This window comes from Andrographis paniculata, unplaced genomic scaffold (assembly GCF_009805555.1).
Source record: "Andrographis paniculata isolate CXL003 unplaced genomic scaffold, ASM980555v1 Contig71END, whole genome shotgun sequence".
Lineage (NCBI taxonomy): Eukaryota > Viridiplantae > Streptophyta > Magnoliopsida > Lamiales > Acanthaceae > Andrographis > Andrographis paniculata.
Genome location: NW_026137608.1, coordinates 5,550,594 through 5,573,317, shown reverse-complemented (window position 1 = coordinate 5,573,317; position 22,724 = coordinate 5,550,594). Strand labels below are relative to the sequence as shown.

The 22,724-nt window shown below is 28.1% G+C and overlaps 2 protein-coding genes across 2 annotated transcripts; both read left to right on the top strand.

Moving 5' to 3' along the window:
• The first annotated feature begins 4,765 nt into the window (after nt 1-4,765).
• LOC127264985 (early nodulin-like protein 1) lies at nt 4,766-5,625 on the top strand. Its single transcript, XM_051294607.1, has 2 exons — nt 4,766-5,023; nt 5,161-5,625. The coding sequence occupies exons 1-2, from the start codon at nt 4,834-4,836 to the stop codon at nt 5,526-5,528; spliced, it is 558 nt and encodes a 185-aa protein (XP_051150564.1). The 5' UTR covers nt 4,766-4,833; the 3' UTR covers nt 5,529-5,625.
• A 4,051-nt stretch (nt 5,626-9,676) lies between these two features.
• Nucleotides 9,677-10,855, top strand: LOC127264848 (putative F-box protein At3g17490). Its single transcript, XM_051294390.1, has one exon. The coding sequence runs from the start codon at nt 9,677-9,679 to the stop codon at nt 10,853-10,855; it is 1,179 nt and encodes a 392-aa protein (XP_051150347.1).
• Nucleotides 10,856-22,724: the final 11,869 nt, after the last annotated feature.

The window sequence follows — 22,724 nt, the reverse complement described above, 5'->3', positions numbered from 1 at the left end:
TTTGTTTTTTAATTCTTTTAATATGAGGCCCATTTTAGTTTTAATTATTTTACATTTCTAGCCCAATTAAATTCTTCTCTTTTAATCTTAATATAATAATTATTTTTACTAGAAATATATATATGTATAATATAAATTTATAATCGAATTATAAAAATTAATACACAATTATATTATTATATTTATTATCATCAAATTAATACACATCAAAACTCTCCAAACTCAATCCAAATCTAGACATATAAATTCAAATTCACTTCAAAATTCAAATAAAAATCAAATCGAACCAAATTTTCCCCAAAAGCCCTTAAAAAAACACACCCTAAACTTTTAAAATCTAAACTTTTAAAATTATGATAAATAATGTATGCATGATGCAAAGTAATGAATCAAAACAATAATATACAACTAGTTATTTGGAAAGTTCAAAATGGATAGTGTTGTACATGTAGGGTGTGTTTGTTCGGGGGATTGGATTGGATTTACACAATTCATTCAATTTTTTTCTAAAAAAAAATCAAATCAAACACCTATTTTTTTATTTTTTATATTATACTAAAAATCAATTTTACATTCAAAACATTACATCAACACCTATTTATATCACATCATACAACTATTCAAATTCAAAAATTTTACTATTTAAAAATTCAAAATTCAAACATCCAAACAAACACAACACTGTGTTTCCTTAATATTTAATTTTTATATATTTTTTACTATTTAAATTTTATATTTTCTGTTGGTAACATAAAATCAACACTTTTATAAAATACCATATCTAAAATTATTTAAATAAAAAAATTTAAATCTATAAATTCAATCCAAATTGAAAAGATACACGCTTGCCTAAATTTATGATGATGGGTTATAATGAACTTTCTTAAAACTGCATAAGATATATTTTCTAAATTTTTCCTTTTTTTCTTTTTATTTTATAATTTTAAACCAATATACCTGTAAATAATTGGTTCATTTCTTTTCAATAAAATTATAAATATTACACAACACACTCAAAATTTTCACTTGTAATATAAACCATTTTTTTTTTGTTATTTTCATTTATTATTATTATTATTATTTTAAGAATCTTGTTACCTCACCAATCTATGTTTATTTCATATTCAACTATTCATATTTCATACAATAATCAAGTATATACTTCTATATTTATTATAATTTGTATTCAACTCACACAAACATATTTTAAATTAAAAGAATATTATATTCAATCAATTTTCTACCTAAAAATAAGAATAAGAAAAAAATAATAATAATAAATTTATTTGAGAACGATTATTTTTAATAGTTATTCAAGAACATATATTGGATATTGAATGAGTCAAATTAATATTGACCTCTTTTTTTTTTTTTTTGTCCATCCTATTAAAGATAATCAATTTATATTTGTTGATGTAATTTTTTAACAAAAATAAAGTAAAATTCAACGATATAGAAAATATCCTTAAACTTGATTAATTAGTGCCTGAGATTAGGAATCTCTAAACACTGTATGGTACAGAAAATAAACTGGAAAATAAAAGACTGAAATTTAAAGTGGTGATCCCCAAATCTGACTTTGCTTTGTTGAAGTTGATTGAAGATGTCTTGCCAAATGATGATCCAAATCCTTAAATATTCCCTGGGAAACTGTACTGAAAACCGTCGCCCGAACGGTTACAACGTCTCCTTTCCAACCGTCTTCCAACCCTTTTCCTGCTGACACGTGTCCTCAACGGACCAAAAATTATCACTATATTTCACCCTTTGAGCCGACCACAGACCTTCCGCCCTTTTGGCCCGACTGCCAATCTACAACCGACTTGTAAACCATCTGACTGGTTGGTCCAGCCGCAGAGTCCCGACCTGAGGACCTCCCGATCTGTCCGACCTGAGGACTTTCCGTCCTGAGGACTTTTCGACTTGCGGACTTTCCGTCCGACCTGAGGACCTCCCGACCTGCGGACTTTCTGTCCTGATGACTTTCCGTCTTGAAGACCTCCCGACCTGAGGACCTCCCGACCGGAGGACTTTCCGTCCTGAGGACTTTTCGACCTGAGGACCTCCCGTCCTGATGACTTTCCTTCTTGAAGACCTCCCGACCTGAGGACCTCCCGACCGGAGGACTTTCCGTCCTGAGGATTTTTCGACCTGAGGACCTCCCGACCTGAAGACTTTCCGTCCTGAGGACCTCCCGACCTGTATTTTCCTTAGAAATAAACCTATTTTCCTTGAATTCTCCACGGTGTCCTTCAGCCAGTTCAATCAACTCTATTGCCAGGCCCATTTTTTCTTTTACCTTGGGCTTTTTAACCTAATTCTAAATTTCATACGTAACAATATTTTTAGTAAATTTATTTATCTTAAACATATTTAAAAAATATAATTATAAATAAATAAATAATTTTATTTATTTATTTGTATTATATAAATTTTTATTCTCTAAAAAATAATATCCATATTGTATATATTTTATTAATATATAATGCTAAAAATATTTAAAATGCCAACAACACTACTCATATAAAAATAATAAAATAATATAATAATTTATTATTAATAATTTACTAATCTACACTACATAAAATACTGTATCCTTAAGCAAATGAGTCATCTTGATCGGAGAGGAGGGAGTATATAATAAGAGCATATACAACATATATTTTACATAGTTCAACATATGTTGTGTTACAAAATATATATTTCGTTATAAATATACTAATATTGTATATAATAAATAATGTATATCTTATCAAATTGCCACCATGGTAATTTGATTCTATCCATATCGGATATTTGGATGTCATTTATCATTTTCTACATAGACTTAAAAGGAATATTCAAATTAAAACTACTATTATATTTAATTATCCAAAATGATCTAATAATTTATATTGAAATGTAGAAATAATCACCCTTAGAATTACTCCATCGATAAAGCAAACCTGTGCTCATTTAACCGGACACAGATTTTAATAAAAGTGAGTAATAATTGTTTATTTTTTCTTTTATAGTAAAAAATATTACAAAAATGAAATGACTTTTTACTTAGGGTGTGTTTGTTTGAGGGTTTGGATTTTGAGTTGGGATTTGAATAGTAAAAATTTTGAATTTGAATAGTTGTATGATGTAATATAAATAGGTGTTGATGTGATGTTTTGAATGTAAAATTGATTTTTAGTGTAATATAAAAAATAAAAAATAGATGTTTGATTTGATTTTTTGGGAAAAAAAAATTGGATGAATAGTGGAAATCTAATCTAATTTCCCAAACAAACACACCTTAAAAAAAAATGAAAATATTTTTCGATGATAATTTAAAAATAAAAGTGGGCATAAATTTAAATGACGGACGGAATATTAATTAATGCATTTCTAAAACTAAATATAATGTAAGTGATGGTAGTTTGAACAGCATTTATTATATGAACATTTCCAAATTTTCATAGTAAAATATCATACTTGACATGAATATATTTCTTTAACTGTGAATGATTTTAGTCACACGTTTTTATTAATTTACTTTTTATTTAATGTAACAAGAGGTGAGATTGCATTAATCGAACAATGCCAATTTTGAACATAGAAAATATATATTTACCATAATTAATTGTTGGTCTAAAAATTGAGAAATAATTAGAGTTTGTTTGAATTTGATTTGAAATTTTAAATAATAATTTAATGTGATATTTTACGAGATAAAATAATATTATTAAAAAATTGAATACATTGCTCATTAAATAGTGATATTAAAATGTAAATGAATATATTTTGGTTAAATACTATTTGTTTCTATTTCAAATATATATATATATATTATATTATTCAGTTAGTATTATTCCTAATTTTTTTAAAAAAATACTACTCCTTTCTTCCCATATTTATTTATTTATTTATTTATTTTTTTACAAAATTTTAAAAATATTAATGTTATATTAAAATACAGTAGAAATAAATATAAAAAGAATAAACTAATTTTATTAGTACTGTATGACATAAATATAATAATACTTGTGTAATATATTGTAAATTGAAAGAATATTTGTAATATTAGTTAGATAATATAATTATTAAAAAAAAATAATAACTTTGTTATGGAACATACCAAAGTGAAAAAATAAATAGATTGTTAAAGGACGGACCTAAGTGAAAAATAAATAAATTGTTAAGAGATGGTACATACTACCTCCGTTCGAGTATCATTTGTTTTTTTTACATAAATTTGTGAATATTATTATTATATTAATTTGTAATAATAAAGACAAAAATGTTCAACATAAAAATAATTATATTTGAATAATATATTATAATTAGTAAATATAATTATTATATGAGATAAACAATACAATTACTAAATATAAAATATTACCATATTTTAGAACCAACAAAAATAAAAAATAATATCAAAATAATATTGAAATGAATTTTCAAATTAAAATCCTAAACTAAAATAAAGAACACACCTCGAGAGTCATTCCCATTCATCCCTAGTTTATGAAATGACACTTTTACCCCTCTCGGAAATGACAAAAACTACGCTACGACTCGAAACGTCTCCGTGTTTTTCCCTTCCCATTATCGGAATAAATAATACTAACGGACAAGTAAATTGTGGTCCCCTTACCAGGTCAGACGACCACGTGCCTCTCACGCGACTCACGTCTCTCACCCTTCTTCTACAGTGGACCCCACCCCACCCACCCACCCCGTCCCCTCTATAAATATACCGCCTGTCTCTGTCTGCTTCTGCAACCGCCATTGATAGTTCAACTCAGTCTCCACTGTTCTCCCCCGATTCTCCCTCAAAAAACGTGAATTCTGCTGCTTTTTGCCATGGCTTTTCTCAAGAGCTTCCTTACATATCTCGCTATAGCTCTCTTTCTGATTTTCGCCACCACTGGCGTTCACGGTGAGCACGAGTTTCCGGTCGGCGGAAGGCATGGCTTCTGGAAGGTTCCTTCGTCCCCAGACGTGTACGAAAATTGGGCGGAGAGGCTCCGCTTCCTCATCGGCGATACGCTCGGTAATAAGACTAATTAAATAATTATTTCTCCGTCGCCGATTTAGGGTTTCTGATTTCCATTTCTTTTCAGAAATTGAGTTCTTAGTTCCACTGTGATGTTTGTTACTTTTTTCTTATTTTGGTTAATTCGATTTCAGTTCTCCGATACGATCCCAAGGCCGATTCGGTTCTGCAAGTGACGGAGCAGAGCTACAAGATCTGCAACAAATCCGACCCCATTAAATCGTACGGCGAAGGGAACACCAGGATCGTCCTCGAAAGATCAGGACCGTTCTTTTTCATCAGCGGCGCTCAGGGGCACTGCGAGAAGGGCCAGAAGTTTGCCGTTTGGGTGTTGTCGCCTAAGAGAGGGACTCACATTCATTCTCCGGCGCCGTCTCCGTCGGATCACCACCACTTGCACCATTCTCCGGCGCCGGCGCCGTCGAGCTCTGGTTCTCGACTTATCGGAGGAGTTATCGGCGGCGGCGTCGCCGCCGTTGCTGCGGCGGTCCTTTTTATTTAATTATGGTTTTTTTTTTTTCTGAATTGTGCATGTGTCTTTATTGTTGGTGGTTTTGTGTTTAAGTTTTTGGTATTTGGTGTCGTTTTTATTATGTTGTTGGAATGTATTTTTATCGGTATATTGTTCAAATTAGACATATTTTGGTTTTTTTATTTTTTTTATTTTTTTATTGGAGTGTTATTTATGTTTTATTTGATATTTTATATTTAGCTAATTGTTAAAATAATTTGTTGAATGTACCATAGTAACAGCCACCAATTAATTCACGACACGTGGAAGGCCTACCGTATAATGAACGTACGGTATGAATAAATTATAGGTAGTCTATATCTATAAGGCATCGGTTACAAATGATAATATAATTACAATATATATTTTGATAGTTATGATATAATTTCATGTAATATTGTAATAAGTAGTGTAATTTTGGCTTTTATTATTTATAAAATTTTATTCTATTTTATTATTTCATTTTTATTTTTATTATTTTTGCAAAACATCAAATTAAATATTTAATGTTATTTATTTTTTAAATTTAATTTTAAAAGATTATATCAACATATATTTATATTACATCAAATAATTATTTCAAATAAAAATTTTACTATGCAAAATTAAAATTCAAAACTAAAATTTCAAAAATAGTTTATATAAAAATACTTTATAATTAATGAAAATATCTTTTAATAATTAAAATATTATAAATACACTTTACCCTACATCACTAAAATATTTTGATATAACTGTTTATATAGAAAATAATAATTAATGATATTTTATATATTTTTAAAAACATTAATTTTGACCATTATTAAAATTTTATTGAAAATTGATTTTTGTTGCACTACTAGAATCTTTTTGAAAAGTCTCAGAAAAATTCACAATGTCGAAAAGTAACATTCCATACCTCATCGACGTATCTGTTAAACAAAGCCAATGGATGAATCCGGACATATAAATCGAGATACCATGGATGTTTATTCTTTTCGCCGGAGGTTTTATTTTTTTCCATGAATTCAACTTTGAGGAGAAAACTTGAGCAAATTTATAATTTTCGATAATCTTCACAATCTTGTAATCATTTGTTTCTGAATCGCAGCCGATGCCGCAATCCAGGATAATTAGTGTAATGTCATAGACAGCTTGGGAGAGAGATCGAACGCTCGATGCAAGGATTGAATATGATCAGATTATCAGGAGCAACTGTACAACAAAAGATGCCATTGCAAGGACCGTGGAAACTCCAACTTAAAGGTCCTTCAGAATTATCGATGAACTTCGTTTTCTCAAATATTGTAGCTAAATTGTGTTCTGGAAACACAAAAGATTTGTGTATATTAGTTGATCCTTTGGGGATTATAATGCGGCCGATGTTTGATCGATGCTTACTTACGAATTTGGAGTCGAAGATTGTCGAACACCACAGCTTGCAGACGAAACTCAGGCGGATCAGAGTCTCCGGCGGAAGCAATGTCAGTATCTGTAAAATTACGTCGTCGGGCAACGATTTCGATAATTGATAGTAACTGTACCAATTGAAGGGTTTAGGGTTTTGTTAGGCGATGGACAAAGAGATTCACAATAATCAAAGCAACATTTAAGTCGTAAATTTAAGTAGGAGATAGATTTATTATTAAGTGGAGAATTTTTTATTTTTTTTTGTTAAGATTAGATTTGCTAAATTAAATGAATGATTTGTGGATATTCTATAGTGAAAATTGGATATATATAGATATATATATATATTTGGAAGTATCGGATGTGGTAAATTTTATCCTGGTGGTTGCTGCACAAAAGAATGCCTTGTTTACGTAACAAAATTTTACTTCCGGTACTATTCATTTTTTTTTTAAAAATATCATATTAAATACACTTTTTTAATTTCAAAATATTAAATCAAATATTAATTTTTTTAGTTTTATCCGTTAATACTCATATATTATTGTTGGGGGCTCCCGTTTGTGGATATATGAATAATGGGTTAGTTTTTCTAATAAGTTCAAGCTTTTAGGTGAGATGGTCATTAACATCTGCATGTGCAAGTTTCGCAGACCTACTTGCACCTGGGGATATGCGCAACAAAAGAAAATATATGATCTAAGGGGACATTTTTTTAATAAATTATAAATATAACCAATATATTTTAGCTTTTTGAAAAGTTTTTACCACTGACTAGTTAAAAACTTAATTTAAATTTTTTTATAGTAAAAAAGCTCATTTAAATTTTGGTAAATTAGTAAAATGATGCTTTTTTAAATATATATATCAATATTTCAAAAGAATTTTTTCACTCCTATTTTTTTTATTCCTTTTTTAATCCTTAAGAATAAATACTTTTCAATTACATTCGGCTTCATTGATGTTTTGTATAATTTTTTTTTTTTTTTTTTTACAAATGTCATTATATATAATGCAAAATATAAATGAGAAGTTTAGTAGGAGGAGATATATTTTTTTTATTACAATATTTATTAATTATTTATTATATTTTTTTCTGAAGACTTATAAATCTAGTTTTATAAGTTTAAATATTTGATATTATTTTTTTATATGGAACTTTATTATATTTTTGGGGACCTAATAAAAAATAAATAAATAAATTAAAAATTAACTTAATTGTTGGGACTCCTGTTTGCGGATATATGATTAATGACTGTATTTTCGTCTTGAGTTCGAGTACAGTGAAACGGTCATTCAACATCCGACACTAATATATATATATAATTTGTTCTTTTACATTTTCTATTTATTTTAATGTAAAAAATACTCTAGAGTGTTTGTTTTGTAAAATAGTTAGAAAGAAAAAAAATATATATTAATTCTGTAAAAATATTTTTAAGAAATAAAAACAAATATTTCAATAAAACTTTAATAATTGTCAATAACTAATAACTGAAATCAATCTTTTAAATATATACTACCTCCGTCCAGCTGCTCTAAGTGCCTCATTTAATTTTTCTTTGTTGATATTTGAATATTAATTATTATATTAAAATTTTAAAAATATTTCTATTAGTATCTTATAATACTAAAATTATACAAATATAATGATATTTTTAATGTTAAATATAATGAAGCAAAAAGCAAATATGACCCTCAAAGGCTAGAGGTAGTATAAAATATCGTAATTATCATTTTGTAGTATAAACAGTTAATATCAAACAATTATTTTATCAAATACTTTAGCTAATATATTCAGTTAACAATTAATCGAATCAACTATTAACTTTTTTTTTTAAATAAATATATGTTGATTGAGTCAAATAAATATTATATTGATTTATACGGTACAAAGGTATTTAAAAATATTTTAATTATAAAAATTCTTTTCATTGAAAAAAAAAAAAAAAAAAAACTATTCATAAGATACAACTTTCATTAATCACAAATTATTTAAAATTTAAATATATTAACTAAATGATGGTTGTATTTTTATATAATACAATGTTACATGAAATTATATTATAATTATCAAAATATATGTTGTAATTATATTATATTTTTGTGACTGAGTCAAATGAACACAAATGTAACCCATAGACTTGACTATCCACTTAGCCTTAACATATAATTACCACTTAAGGAGGTCAATGTAATTCAAACATTAGGGTTTAGGGCTTAACTCAAAACAAAACTTACTAATTTTGTTGTTCAAAATCAATCACATGTAAATATTTTGTCGACTCATAGCCTACTTGATTTAAACAAATTTACTTTTTAATATTTAGACCATATATCCCTCACAAAAGAAACAAACCCTAATTTGTTTAGTAAGAGATGATTGGTGTATAATTTGCCTTATCCAATATAATTTATTGGATATTAAATTTGGTCCAATGCACACTTTCCGATAAGGACGGGAAATTCCAACATCATAAAATAAAATAATAATAATAATAATAATAATAATAATAATAATAATAAAAACCTTAATTTAAAAGATAATTATCAATAATAATAACCAACAAATCTTATCAATAATAAAATCAATTATAAATATAATTTTAATTTAGTAGTATTTAACTGTGTTTTGATTGTTTTATCTCTATATCAATCTTTTAACAAAAAAAACCCTAAAATCCTATGCCCTTTTCATAGTTACAAATAGACTCTTTTCTCTCTTCTCTGTTGATTTTTAGATCCTTACAATGGCGGATAACAAATCGAAATTTGTGCCCGACGACGTTATCTTTGAGATACTGACATGGCTTCCGCCGGAGACTCTTATCCGCCTGAAGACCGTCTGCAAACTGTGGAATTCGACAATCTGCGATTCCAAATTCATAAGTAAGCATCGATCCAACTTCGGCGACTCCCGACGCAACAAAAACAATATCGGCCGCATTATAATCCCCACGACATCAATCAGGTTTGGTTCCTTCAATATACACAAAACTTTTGTGTTACCAGAACACAATTTACGTGCAACCTTTGAAAATGTGGAATTCGTCAATGATTCAGAAGGACCTTTAAGTTTGACAATTTACGGTTCCTGCAATGGCGTCCTTTGTTGCATGTCTGGTTCCAATCATCTAATGGTATGCAATCCTTGCATCGGGCGTTCGATATTGATTCCAAATTCTCCATCTCGTTGCTTTCACTTTCGGGGGGATTTTGGGATTGGCTACGATTCAGAAAGAAACGATTACAAAATTGTGAATATGACCGAAAAGTGTTTGGCACACGTTAGTATTGCCGAAGTTTTTTCGTTAAAGTCGAATTCATGGAAAGAAATAGAGTCTCCGGTGAAAGAAATAGGGCTTCCGTGGCGGGAATTATTCATTGTGGGAATGTCGATTTATATATCCGGATTTATCCACTGGCTTTGCACTTCGTTGAACAAGTCTAAAATATTGCGTTTCGACGTTGCGAATGAAGTTTTTAGCGAGATGGAATTGCCAATGGAGATTGATAGGTGGCGCTACGGCGTTGCTTCCATTGCTGAAGCGAACGGTTTGCTTAGCCTCACGGTTCTGAAGAAATATCCGGACATCTTTGAGGTGTGGACGATGAATGAATACGGAGTTTTGGGTTCATGGATTCGACGGTTCGAAGGACGGGTCCCTCATCATAGCAAAATTGTGTCTATAGGGTTAACTATTGAATGCAAAATTATGATGTGCTTGTTAAGTTTTCGTGTGACTAGTAGTGGATTTTTAAGACAGTATAACAACAAATGGAATAGGGAAGCTAAGGAAAATATATTGCTTGCTGTGGTCGACCTGAAAACGCCGAATCGTGTCTATAGCACTCGACTACTTGATTATCCTTACCACCGTATGTTGGCCTTCAAAGCTAGTCTCGAACTTCTTGATTATGTTGCGTGATAGACTGATAGTTAATTATGTTTACGAGAGTTATTTTAGATATTTAGTTTATTATTTTCGTGTCAGTGATGTTTTATTTTGTATGAATTTTCTAGTAATATATGTTTCATCAATTAGTTTTTTTTCGAAACCTTGAAATTAATGTGTTTATATCTATGTTCTTGTCCATTAGATCAATTTTTACATCAATCATAGTCTATTGTTAAGTATTGAATTTAATGTTATTTAAACTAATATTTTATCTATTTGAAATTAATATCATTAGTTAATTATATATATATTTTGGAAATAAAAAACCTTACAAATTAATATCATTCATTAATCATTCTCATTTTATACAAACTTTTGTTTTGGTTACTATTTTTTTTTTTTTTTTTGTTTGAATACAAAGTTGATACACACCCACAGTTGAATACTCATTCTTTAGATAAAAAAAATTGGTTTTAATTTTTTTATTACGTCATTAACTTTATTTCTTATAAAATTATAGTATATAATTTCAAAAATATAAAATAAAATTTACTTTTCAAATAAAAAAACAAAACAAATTAAAAAAAAAAAAAAACACTCTCAATTAAATTCAATAAACCACGAAATGCATAATATATATACCTCGAAAAACATACCTACCTTCTTAGTTTTGTTTATTACTATTAGCATCTAATGTTATCTTAAATATATATATACAATATATTATTTTTAGTATTATTTTTTTTATTATTATTATTATAAAAATACCATATCGAAATACATTCAAATGAAAATTCCAATAAAGAAAATCAAATTTAATACAATTAGAATATTTATATATATATTAATAGAAAAGATGTCCCTAAAGAGCCCAAAATTTTTGGGTCTTGAACATGTCCAGGGCTGCCTAAGGGGTATAGAGTGCCTTTAATTTGAGTTTTAAATAAAAATTAATATTTTTTTATCATTCAAATTTATATTTATTTTTATTTTTAGTTATTATAAAAAATATTCTTATTTTATTTTCTATAAAAAAATACTCTCAATTTCAAATATTATTTTTACTATTTTCGTTCATATTATTCCGATGTATCTTTTTATATTTTAGTAAAAGTAATTATACACTGTACCAAAATACTCTTAACTTTTACTTAAATTACAAGCATATTATTACACTTTTACAATTGTTTTATAAATAAAGTCAAATGACAAAAAAGTTAATTTTTTTTTCACACTTTCAGTAATTAATAAAATATTACTCCCTCTGTCCCATATACCATGTCCACGTTGCTGTTTCTGTCCGTCCCACATACCATGTCACTTTCCTTTTTTGGAAAATGATTACACACTTTAATCTCATTTTAAATTTTTAAATTTTATTTTTTTAAAATTTTAATTAAACTAATTAATTATCTTAATTTTAATTTATAATTATTTATATTATTGGATAATTATTTTCACTTATACATTTTTAATTATCTACTAATTACACCTCTCCTAAAATACCGTGTCTATAGTATAGAGACACGGTATGTGGGACGGAGAGAATATTATTTTTTAATCAATTACAAATAGTATTTTCTTTTACTTTGTTTTACTATAAAAAAAAAATCTATTTTTACAGATTCTTTTTAAAAAACTTGTACCGATCAAATAAAAATAAAATTAGATAACGACCCTATGATTTATACAACTATTAATAAAAATATTTTATTGTATTTTATTATAAATATTATATCAAAATAATATTTGAATTAAAATTTCAGTCTCAAACCAATGTCATATTTTCACGTAACATTTTCAATCTTTTTCTAGCTATTTACTTTTAACAATATATGGAGTATTATATATTATATTGAATATTATTCCATCCGTCATATATAATTTATTCATATTTTTTATTTTTGTTCCACATAATATATTATTTTTCTTTTTAAAATATAATTATACACTTTAATTATATTTTAAAATTTAAATATTTTAATTTTAATTAAACTAGTTAATTATCTTAATCTATAATTATTTTTACTTTACCTAAATTTTCACACCTAAACTAATACACCCCTATTATATGGGATAGATGGAGTAATTTTTATCTACTAGTATTATATTTAAATCATTTTTGTAGATTATGGTTTTGATTGATGTCTTTTCCATGTTCTTTATCTATTATATTTGACTATTTTTTTTTTCTCTAAAATGGAAAATCTCATTATTCATTAGTTTTTTATTACTACAATTAACTTTAAATTCAAAATATTATATACTCCATATGTCAGAAAATATATATACTTTTATTTTAAATTATCCAATTATAAGGTAACTATTTCATTGAATATCCTATTCTTTTTCACAAATACTATTACTTTATCATCACATTGTTACTTTTACACCAAAAATTAAATGCAAGATTTATTTTTATACTACTTTTGACTACTAATTATAATTAAAATACTATTATTTTTTATATTTCACACCAAAAATATATATATATATATATAGTAAAAAAAGTTTATATCATATTAAATTATTATTTGAATTTATGTTTTAATATTCTCAACCTTAAATCTAACTCTATAAATGATAATAATAATAATAATAATAATAATAATAATAATAATTATGTAACTCTCAAACCAACAACCAAACAAACCCTTGTTTTCAAAATTGGATTTGATTTGATTTTGTTTAGATTCTAGTTTGAATGTAATTTGAATACTAATACTAATACTACCTCCGTCTCACATACAGTATTTTAGGAATAGTGTAATTAATATATAATTAAGAATATATTAGTGAAAATAATTATCCTATAATATAAATAATTATAAATTAAGATTAAAATAACTAATTAGTTTAATTAAAATTTTTAAAAAATAAAATTAAAAAGTTTAAAATGAGATTAAAATGTATAGTCATTTTCCAAAAAAGAAAAGTGACATGGTATATGAGACGGACATATATGGACATGGTATGTGCGGCAGAGGGAGTAATAAGAAGAAGGTCTCCAACCCCACCCCACCCCACCTACCTGCCGTTGTAGAATGGACCGCTTATTATGTATGGAGAAGGCATTTATGGACACTTTCTACACCCATATTTTGGCTGCCTACCTTCTTACCCAAATACTCTCTCTACACCCATAATGTATGCAATAATCTTCACAATCTTGTAATCGTTTGTTTCTAAATCATAGCTGATGCCGCAATCCACTCGTGGATGATAATTAGTGTAATGTTGTCGTCGACAGTTTGGGAGAGAGATCGCACCCTCGAATCAGATTATCAGGAGCAACTGTGCAACAAAAGATGCCATTGCAAGAACCGTGGAAACTCCAACTTAAAGGTCCTTCAGAATTATCGATGAACTTCTTTTTTGTAAATATTGCAGCTAAATTGTGTTCTGGAAACACAAAAGATTTGTGTATATATATATATATATATTAATCGAACCAAATCTAGTTGATCCTTTGGGGATTATAATGCTGCCAATGTTGTCTTTGTTTCTCCGAAAGTTTGATCGATGCTTACTTACGAATTTGGAGTTGAAGATTGTCGAACACCACAGCTTGGAGACGGAACTCAGGCGGGATTACGCCGTCGTGCAAAGATTTCGATTTCTTATCAGCCATCTGAAAATGGATAGAAAAGAGAGGAAAGAATTGATAGTAACTCTTAACAATGGAAGGGTTTAGGGTTTTGTTAAGCAATGGATAGATAGATTCACAATAATCAAAGCTAACATTTTTTAAGTATTAAATTTAAGTAGGAAATAGATTTATTATTAAGTGGGAGAATTTTGTTTTATTTTGTTAAGATTAGATTTGCCAAATTAAATTGAAATTACTATTTTAAATTAAAAAAATATATATTATATAGTGTAGGGAAGGTCAAGATGACTAAAAGCAAAATATTACGGTTGAAAGTCTGTGGTAAATTTTATCCTCGCTGCTGCACAAATTATGCCTTGTTTAACATAACAAAGTTTTATTTATTATGGGTCTATTTATTTTTCTAAAAAATATCATATTAAATACTAATTTGTTTAGTTTTATCGTTAATAGTCATATATTATCTTTACGAAAAACTCATTATCATAAAAAATAATAAACAAATAATTCTTTAATAAATTATAGTTTTAAATTTTAAATTTATCAATAATTTATCTATACAAATACAAATTTATATTTATTTCAAAAGATCCCGATTCACTTACATATTTCTCGATAATTTTTTTGACATATCCAATATAATATTTAAAATTTTTTTAAAATTTCGTATTCAATCCCTATTCAACCAGCTTTTTCATTAAAACTATCGGAAACAAAAATTATTCGGACAAAGTATTAATCCGAATTTATTTTAATCTTTCAAATATTTAAATGCAACTAATTTTACATGAATAATTTTAATATTTCATAATATAATTTTTTTTATAATATTATTATAGTTTATAAAATTAATATTTTAAAATTAAAATAATGTTATATAATAAATATTATTTACATATATTATTAGATAATAAAATGTATAAAAATAAATAATTATTATAAATTTTATAAAGTAGTAAAGATAATATGTAAATGTGATAATGTTATAAGGGTTTTAAAAAGAAATAATTTGAATGTATTAAGGATGTGATTAGGAAAAAAGGGATATAAAAGGTTCCAACTATAATGCTCTCTTATAAATCTATTTTCTTATATAATTTAGTACTACAAAACTCTAAACCCTAAGCTCTTTCATATAAGTTACAAGCTAAGGTACCGATTCATCGATTCTTTCCTAGCTCTCTAAATTCTCTATTCTATTGATTTTCAGATCGATCCTAATTACCATGTCTTTGTCCTCTTTGCCCGATGACCTAATCTTTGAGATACTGTCACGGCTTCCGCCGGAGGTTCTTGTCCGCCTGAGGATCGTCTGCAAGCTGTGGTACTCGACAATCGGCGATTCCAAATTCATAAGTAAGCATGGATCCAACTTCCGGCGCAACAAAAACAACATCGGCCGCATTGTAACCCCCGGCAGGGAATCGATCAGGTTTCGTTCCATTAATATACACGAAGCTTTGGTGTCACCTGATGAACACAATTTAGGTGCAATCTTTGGAAATTGGGATAATTCTGTAGAAGAAGAAATTTTAAATTGGAAATTTCACGGCTCTTGCAATGGCGTCTTCTGCTGTAGTAAATCTGAAAGTTTCGATCATAATCATCGTCTTTTAGTATGCAATCCTTGCATTGGGCGTTCGATCTCTCTCCCAAGCACTAATAATTCACCAACTGGTCACGTGGAATACGGCATCGGATATAATTCAGAAACAAATGATCACAAGATTGTGAAGATCATCGGATATGGTAGATCTGTTCATGTTTTGTCGTTGAAGTTGAATTCATGGAAAGAAATAGAACCTCCGGCGCAAAATGTGCTGATCCATGGTGCGGCGATTTATATGTCCGGACTTATTCACTGGCTTTTTGTTCCATATTCGTCGAGCAGGTATAAAATATTGCTTTTCGATGTTGTGAAGGAAGTTTTTAGTGAGATGGAATTGGCAATAGCGCGACTTTGAAGACGCATTTGGAGATGATCTGTGAGGTGTGGAGGATGAATGAAGACGGAGTTTGGATTCGACGGCTGAGACAACGGCTACTTTGTTATAATAACATAGTTGTGTCTGTAGTGTTAAGTATTGGATGCAAAGGTTTTTTTGTGCCTTAGCGATTATCTTTCTTCTGTAGTTATCATCGACAGGAACTTACTTTCTTTGGGTAGGAATGGTGCCGTAGGTACATTGATTGTGCTCGACCTTGAAAGGCCGGATTATGTCTTTACCTGCTGTCGTCGTCTAGCTCGGTCCAATGCATGTGTATACGCTCTTGAACCTACTCTCCAACTTAGACTATGTTGCCGGTTGATAAAAAGATATTTAATTTATTGTTTAGATTATATTTGATTTTGTTATTAATAATATGTCGTTTTCAAATTGTGATTTTTTGTTTGAAACTTTGAATGTTTTTATCTATGCTTTCAATCGCATACAACGTTTTCTCATATCATGTTCTAAGTATGTTCGCCTCCAGGTCGTGTCTATAATATATATATATAGTTCTTCTAGTCGGGTGCTTCCAGGTCTTGCATATTACATATAATTTTTCTAGTTGGATTTAGTTTACATATTATAAAATTCCATCTGAGGTTGGTTTATCCGAGTATTGACTCCAAATTTGCATGTTATAAAGAAAATTTAATAATAAACCAAAAAAAATATATGATCTAAGGGGAACAATTTTTTAAAAAATTATAAATATAACACAATCTATTTTAGCTTTTTGAAAAGTTTTTAACACTTTGACTAGTTAAAAACTTAATTTATTTTTTTTATAGTAAAAAAATTCATTTAAATTTTGATAAATTAGTAAAATATTGCTTTTTTAAATGATATATATCTCAACATTTCAAAAGAGTTTGTATACTCCTATTTTTTTATTCTTTTTTTATCCTTAAGAATAAATATTCATTTGACTCATATTAATACATCATTTGTCCAAGACTAGGCTTCATTGATGTTTGTATAATTTGATTTATTTATTTATGTTTTTATAAATGTCGTTATAATGCAAAATGTAAATGAGAAGTTTAATATGAGGAAATATATTTTATTATTACAATATTTATTAATTGTTTATTATATTTTTTTCTAAAGACTTATAAATCCAGTTTTAGAAGTTTAAATATTTGATATTATTTTTTTATATTTAAATCTATTATATTTTTTATCACATAAATTTTATATTAAAGGTAAATATATTAAAATAAGTTTATTCTAATAAAAAATAAATTAATTAAAAATTAACCTAATAAATATATATATATATAAATAATTTATTCTTTTACATTTTATACTATTTTAATGAAAAAAACACTCAGAGTGTTTGCTTTGTAAAATAATTAAAAAGAACAAAAAAATTTCAAAAAATATATTAATTCTTTTAAAATATTTTTAAGAAATAAAAAAACAAATATTTCAATAAAACTTTAATAATTGTCAATAACTAATAACCGAAATCAATCTTTTAAAAATATACTACCTCAGCTACTATAAGGTCTCAATTAATTTTTGTGTGTTGATATTTAAATATTAATTATTATATCAAAATTTCAAAAATACTTATATTAGCGTCTTATAATAAAAATGTAAATGTGACTTTTAGATGCGGGAGGTAATATAAAATATCATTAATTATCATTTTACGTATAAATAGTTAATAATATAAAATATCATTATTTATCATTTTACAATATCAAACAATTATTTTATTAAACACTTTAGCTAATATATTCGGTTAACAATTAATTGAATCAACTATTAACCTTTTTTTTTTTAAATAAACATGTGTTGATTGAGTCAAATATATTGATTTATACGGCACACAGAAGGTATTTAAAAACATTTTAATTATAAAATTTTTTTTCATGAAAAAAAAAAAAAACTACTCAGAGATACAACTTTAATTAATCACAAATTATTGAAATTTTAAATATATTAACTAAATGATGATTGTATTATTGTATAATAGAATGTTACATGAAATTATATTATAATTATCAAAATATATATTATAATTATATTATATTTTTGTGACTAAGTCAAATTAACACAAATGTAATCGATAGACTTGACTTCCTAAGTAGCCTTAACATATCATTACCACTTAAGGACATCAATGTAATTCAAACATTAGGGTTTAGGGCTTAACTCAAAACAAAACTTACTAATGTTGTTGTTCAAAATCAATCACATATTGTTAGATGCAAATTTTTTTAATAATAAAAATGTAAAATTCGAAAATAGGAAATTATCTTCGAATTTGATATAATTAGTGCCTGAGATTTGGAGTCTCTAAACACTGTAGAATACATAAATAAAATAGGAAATTAAAACCACAGACCGGAAAATAAAGTAGTGACAATTCTTTTGAATTTGATGTCGATTGAAGATGCCTTTCCAGAATAAATTCAAATCCTTAAATATTTCTTCAAGAAAATGTTCAGAACGTCGCCTGGTTGGTTACATTAACCGCCCACCAATTCCTCTTTCATTGACACGTTTCTTTAACCGTCTTGCCTCGCCAACCGCATAACCCAACCGACCAATCCAGAGACTAACTGATCGCTAGACCAAATGGTTCTTGGCCGCCCCACCAAGAGACCACCATCTGGTCTCTTGTCCGATCTCGTATCGTCCGTCTTATTCTTCTTCGCCCGACCTCACTTGGTCGGACCTGCGTAATAACCGTCCTTCTTCGCCCGACTTCCTCTTTCGACTGACCGCCGTATCAGCCGTCCTTCTTCGCCCGACTTTCTCTTTCGATCGACCTCCGTATCAACCGTCCTTCGTCCGACTTCCTCTTTCGATCGACCTCCGTATCAGCCGTCCTCTGTCCGACCTCATTTGGTCTGACCGCGGACCATCCGACCGGCCCATCCGACTGCGAACCATCCGACAGTGAACCAACCGACGGCGGACCAACCGATGGCGAACCAACCGACGGCGAACCAACCGGCTGACAGCGAACCAACCGATAGGCTCTGTTTGCCTTATCTCCTTAGATGGACAACTGATTTAACAAAATATCGTCTTGACAAACCTCCGCGTCTGCCGATATTTCTTCTTTGTCCGACCTTCGTCTTGACTTGACATCGTATCGGCCGATCAATCATTCTTTAAGATCCTGCTACCATTATCATTATTATTATTATTATTATTATTATTATTATTATTATTTTTAAGTAACACATATAAATATTTCATCCAAGTAACAGCAAATCTTATCAACAATAAAATCAATTAAATGCTTTTCCGATTAATATATCCAATTTAAATTTTAAAATAAATCATTATATAAATATAATTTTAATTTAGTAGTATTTAAATGTGTTTAGATTGTTTTATCTCTATATCCATCTTTTAACAAAAAAACCCTAAAACCCTATGCCCTTTTCATGGTTACAAATAGACTCTTTTCTTTCTTCTCTGTTGATTTTCAGATCTTTACAATGGCCGATAACGAATCCAAATTTGTGCCCGACGACGTAATCTTTGAGATACTGACATGGCTTCCGCCGGAGACTCTTATCCGCCTGAAGACTGTCTGCAAACTGTGGAATTCGACAATCTGCGATTCCAAATTCATAAGTAAGCATCGATCCAACTTCGGCGACCCCCGACGCAACAAAAACAATATCGGCCGCATTATAATCCCCACGAGATCAATCAGGTTTGGTTCCTTCAATATACACAAAGCTTTTGTGTTACCTGAAGACAATTTACGTGCAACCTTTGGAAATTCGGAATTCGTCGATAATTCAGAAGGACCTTTACGTTTGAAAATTCACGGTTCCTGCAATGGCGTCCTTTGTTATATGTCTGGTTCCAATCATCTAATGGTATGCAATCCTTGCATCGGGCGTTCGATATTGATTCCAAACTCTCCATCTCGTTGCTTTCACTTTCGGGGGGATTTTGGGATTGGCTACGATTCAGAATCAAACGATTACAAAATTGTGAAGATGACCGAAAAGTGTTCGGTAAGCCCTAGAGTAGCCGAAGTTTTTTCGTTAAAGTCGAATTCATGGAAAGAAATAGAGCCTCCAGTGCGGGATTCAGTCATCGAGGGTATGTCGATTTATGTATCCGGATTTATCCACTGGGTTTGCACTCCTTATTCATTGACCAAGTTTAGAATATTGCGTTTCGACGTTGCGAATGAAGTTTTTAGCGAGATGGAATTGCCAATAGAGATTGATAGGTGGCGCTATGGCGTTGTTTCCATTGCCGTAGCGAATGGTTTGCTTAGCATCGCGGTTCTGAAGAGATATCCGGACATCTGTGAGGTGTGGACGATGAATGAATACGGAGTTTTGGGTTCATGGATTCGACGGTTCGAAGGACGGGTCCCTCATCATAGCAAAATTGCGTCTATAGGATTAACTATTGGATGCAAAATTATGATATGCTCGACTAATAGTGGAATTTTAAGACGGCATAACAACAAAGGGAAGAGAGAAGCTAATGAAAATACACTGCTTGTGTTCGACCTGAAAATGCCGAATCGTGTCTATAGCACTCGACTACTTGATTATCCTTACAGTGTGTACGCCTTCGAAGCAAGTCTCGAACTTTTTGACTATGTTGCGAGGTAGATTGGTAATTATGTTTATGAGAGTTATTTTAGATATTTAGTTTATTATTTCGTGTCATTTTGAGATTTTGCGGTAATGTTTTTTATTGTGATTTTGTATGAATTTTCTAGTAATATATGTTTCATCGATTAGTTTTTGTTCTAAACGTTAATGCGTTTATCTATGTTCTTGTCCATTAGATCAATTTTTACATCAATCATAGTCTATTGTTAAGTATTGAATTTAATGTTATTTAAACTAATATTTTATCTATTTGAAATTAATATCATTAGTTAATTATATGTATATATATATATTTTGGAAATAAAAAACCTTACAAATTAATATCATTCATTAATCATTCTCATTATTTATACAACTTTTGTTTTGGTTACTATTTTATTTTATTTTTTTGTTTGAATACAAAGTTGATACACACCCAAAGTTGAATGCTCATTCTTTAGATAAAAATTGGTTTTAATTTTTTTTATTACATCATCACCTTTATTTCTTATAAAATTATAGTATAGATTTTTAAAAAATATAAAATAAAATTTACTTTTCAAATTAAAAACAAAACAAATTTAAAAAAAAAAAAACACACAAACTCAATTAAAATCAATAAACTACGAAATGCATAATATATATACCTCGACAAACACACCTACATTCTTAGTTTTGTTTATTACTATTAGCATCTAATCTTATCTTAAATATATATATTATACTATGTTCGTCGCTTAACAATTTATCTATTTATTTTTTCATTATTTACATAACATTATAAATATCTTTCCAATTTACAATATACTTCCTCCGTCCCACGTACCATGTCCACGTTGCCGTTTCTGTCCGTCCCACATTCTATCTCACTTTCATTTTTTGGAAAATGATTACACAGTTTAATCTATTTTAAACTTTTTAATTTTTTTTTAAATTTTAATAAAACTAATTAGTTATTTTAATTTTAATTTATAATTATTTATATTATAGGATAATTATTTTCATTAATACATTCTTAATTATCTACTAATTACATCATTTCTAAAATATCGTGTATACAGTGTAGCAGACACTGTATATCGGACGGATGGAGTATTACATAAATGTCATTACCTTTATATCATACAATACCAATAGGGTTAATTTAGTTTTTTTTACCTTTATTTCTACTTTATTTCAATATAATACTAATATTTTTAAAATTCCGTTCAAAAAGCAAATAGGTATATATATATATGGGACAAAAGGAGTATTATTTTTAGTATTGATATTTTTATTATGAAATAGCATATCAAAATACATTCAAATGAAAATTCCAATAAAGAAACTAAAATTTAAACACAATTAAAAAAGTTTAATACTATAAGGGTGTGCTTGTTAGGGGCATTGAATTAGATTTCCATTATTCATCCCATTTATTTTTTTCAAAAATATCAAATCAAACACGTATTTTTTATTTTTTATATTATATTAAAAATCAATTTTATATTCAAAACATCACATCAACACCTATTTATATCACATCATACAACTATTCAAATTCAAAATTTTTACTATTCAAATCTCAACTCAAAATCCAAACCCCCAAACAAACACATTATAAATATATTTATAACATTTATTTATATATATTAATAAAAAAGATGTCCCGTATGAGCTAATTAAATTATATGCATATTATTACACTTATAAATATTTCATAAATAAAA

Coding starts and splice junctions, on each gene's coding strand:
- LOC127264848 (XM_051294390.1), top strand. CDS start 9,677: ATGGCGGATAACAAATCGAAATTTGTGCCCGACGACGTTATCTTTGAG.
- LOC127264985 (XM_051294607.1), top strand. CDS start 4,834: ATGGCTTTTCTCAAGAGCTTCCTTACATATCTCGCTATAGCTCTCTTT. Junction 5,024..5,160: donor CCTCATCGGCGATACGCTCG/GTAATAAGACTA, acceptor ATTCGATTTCAG/TTCTCCGATACGATCCCAAG.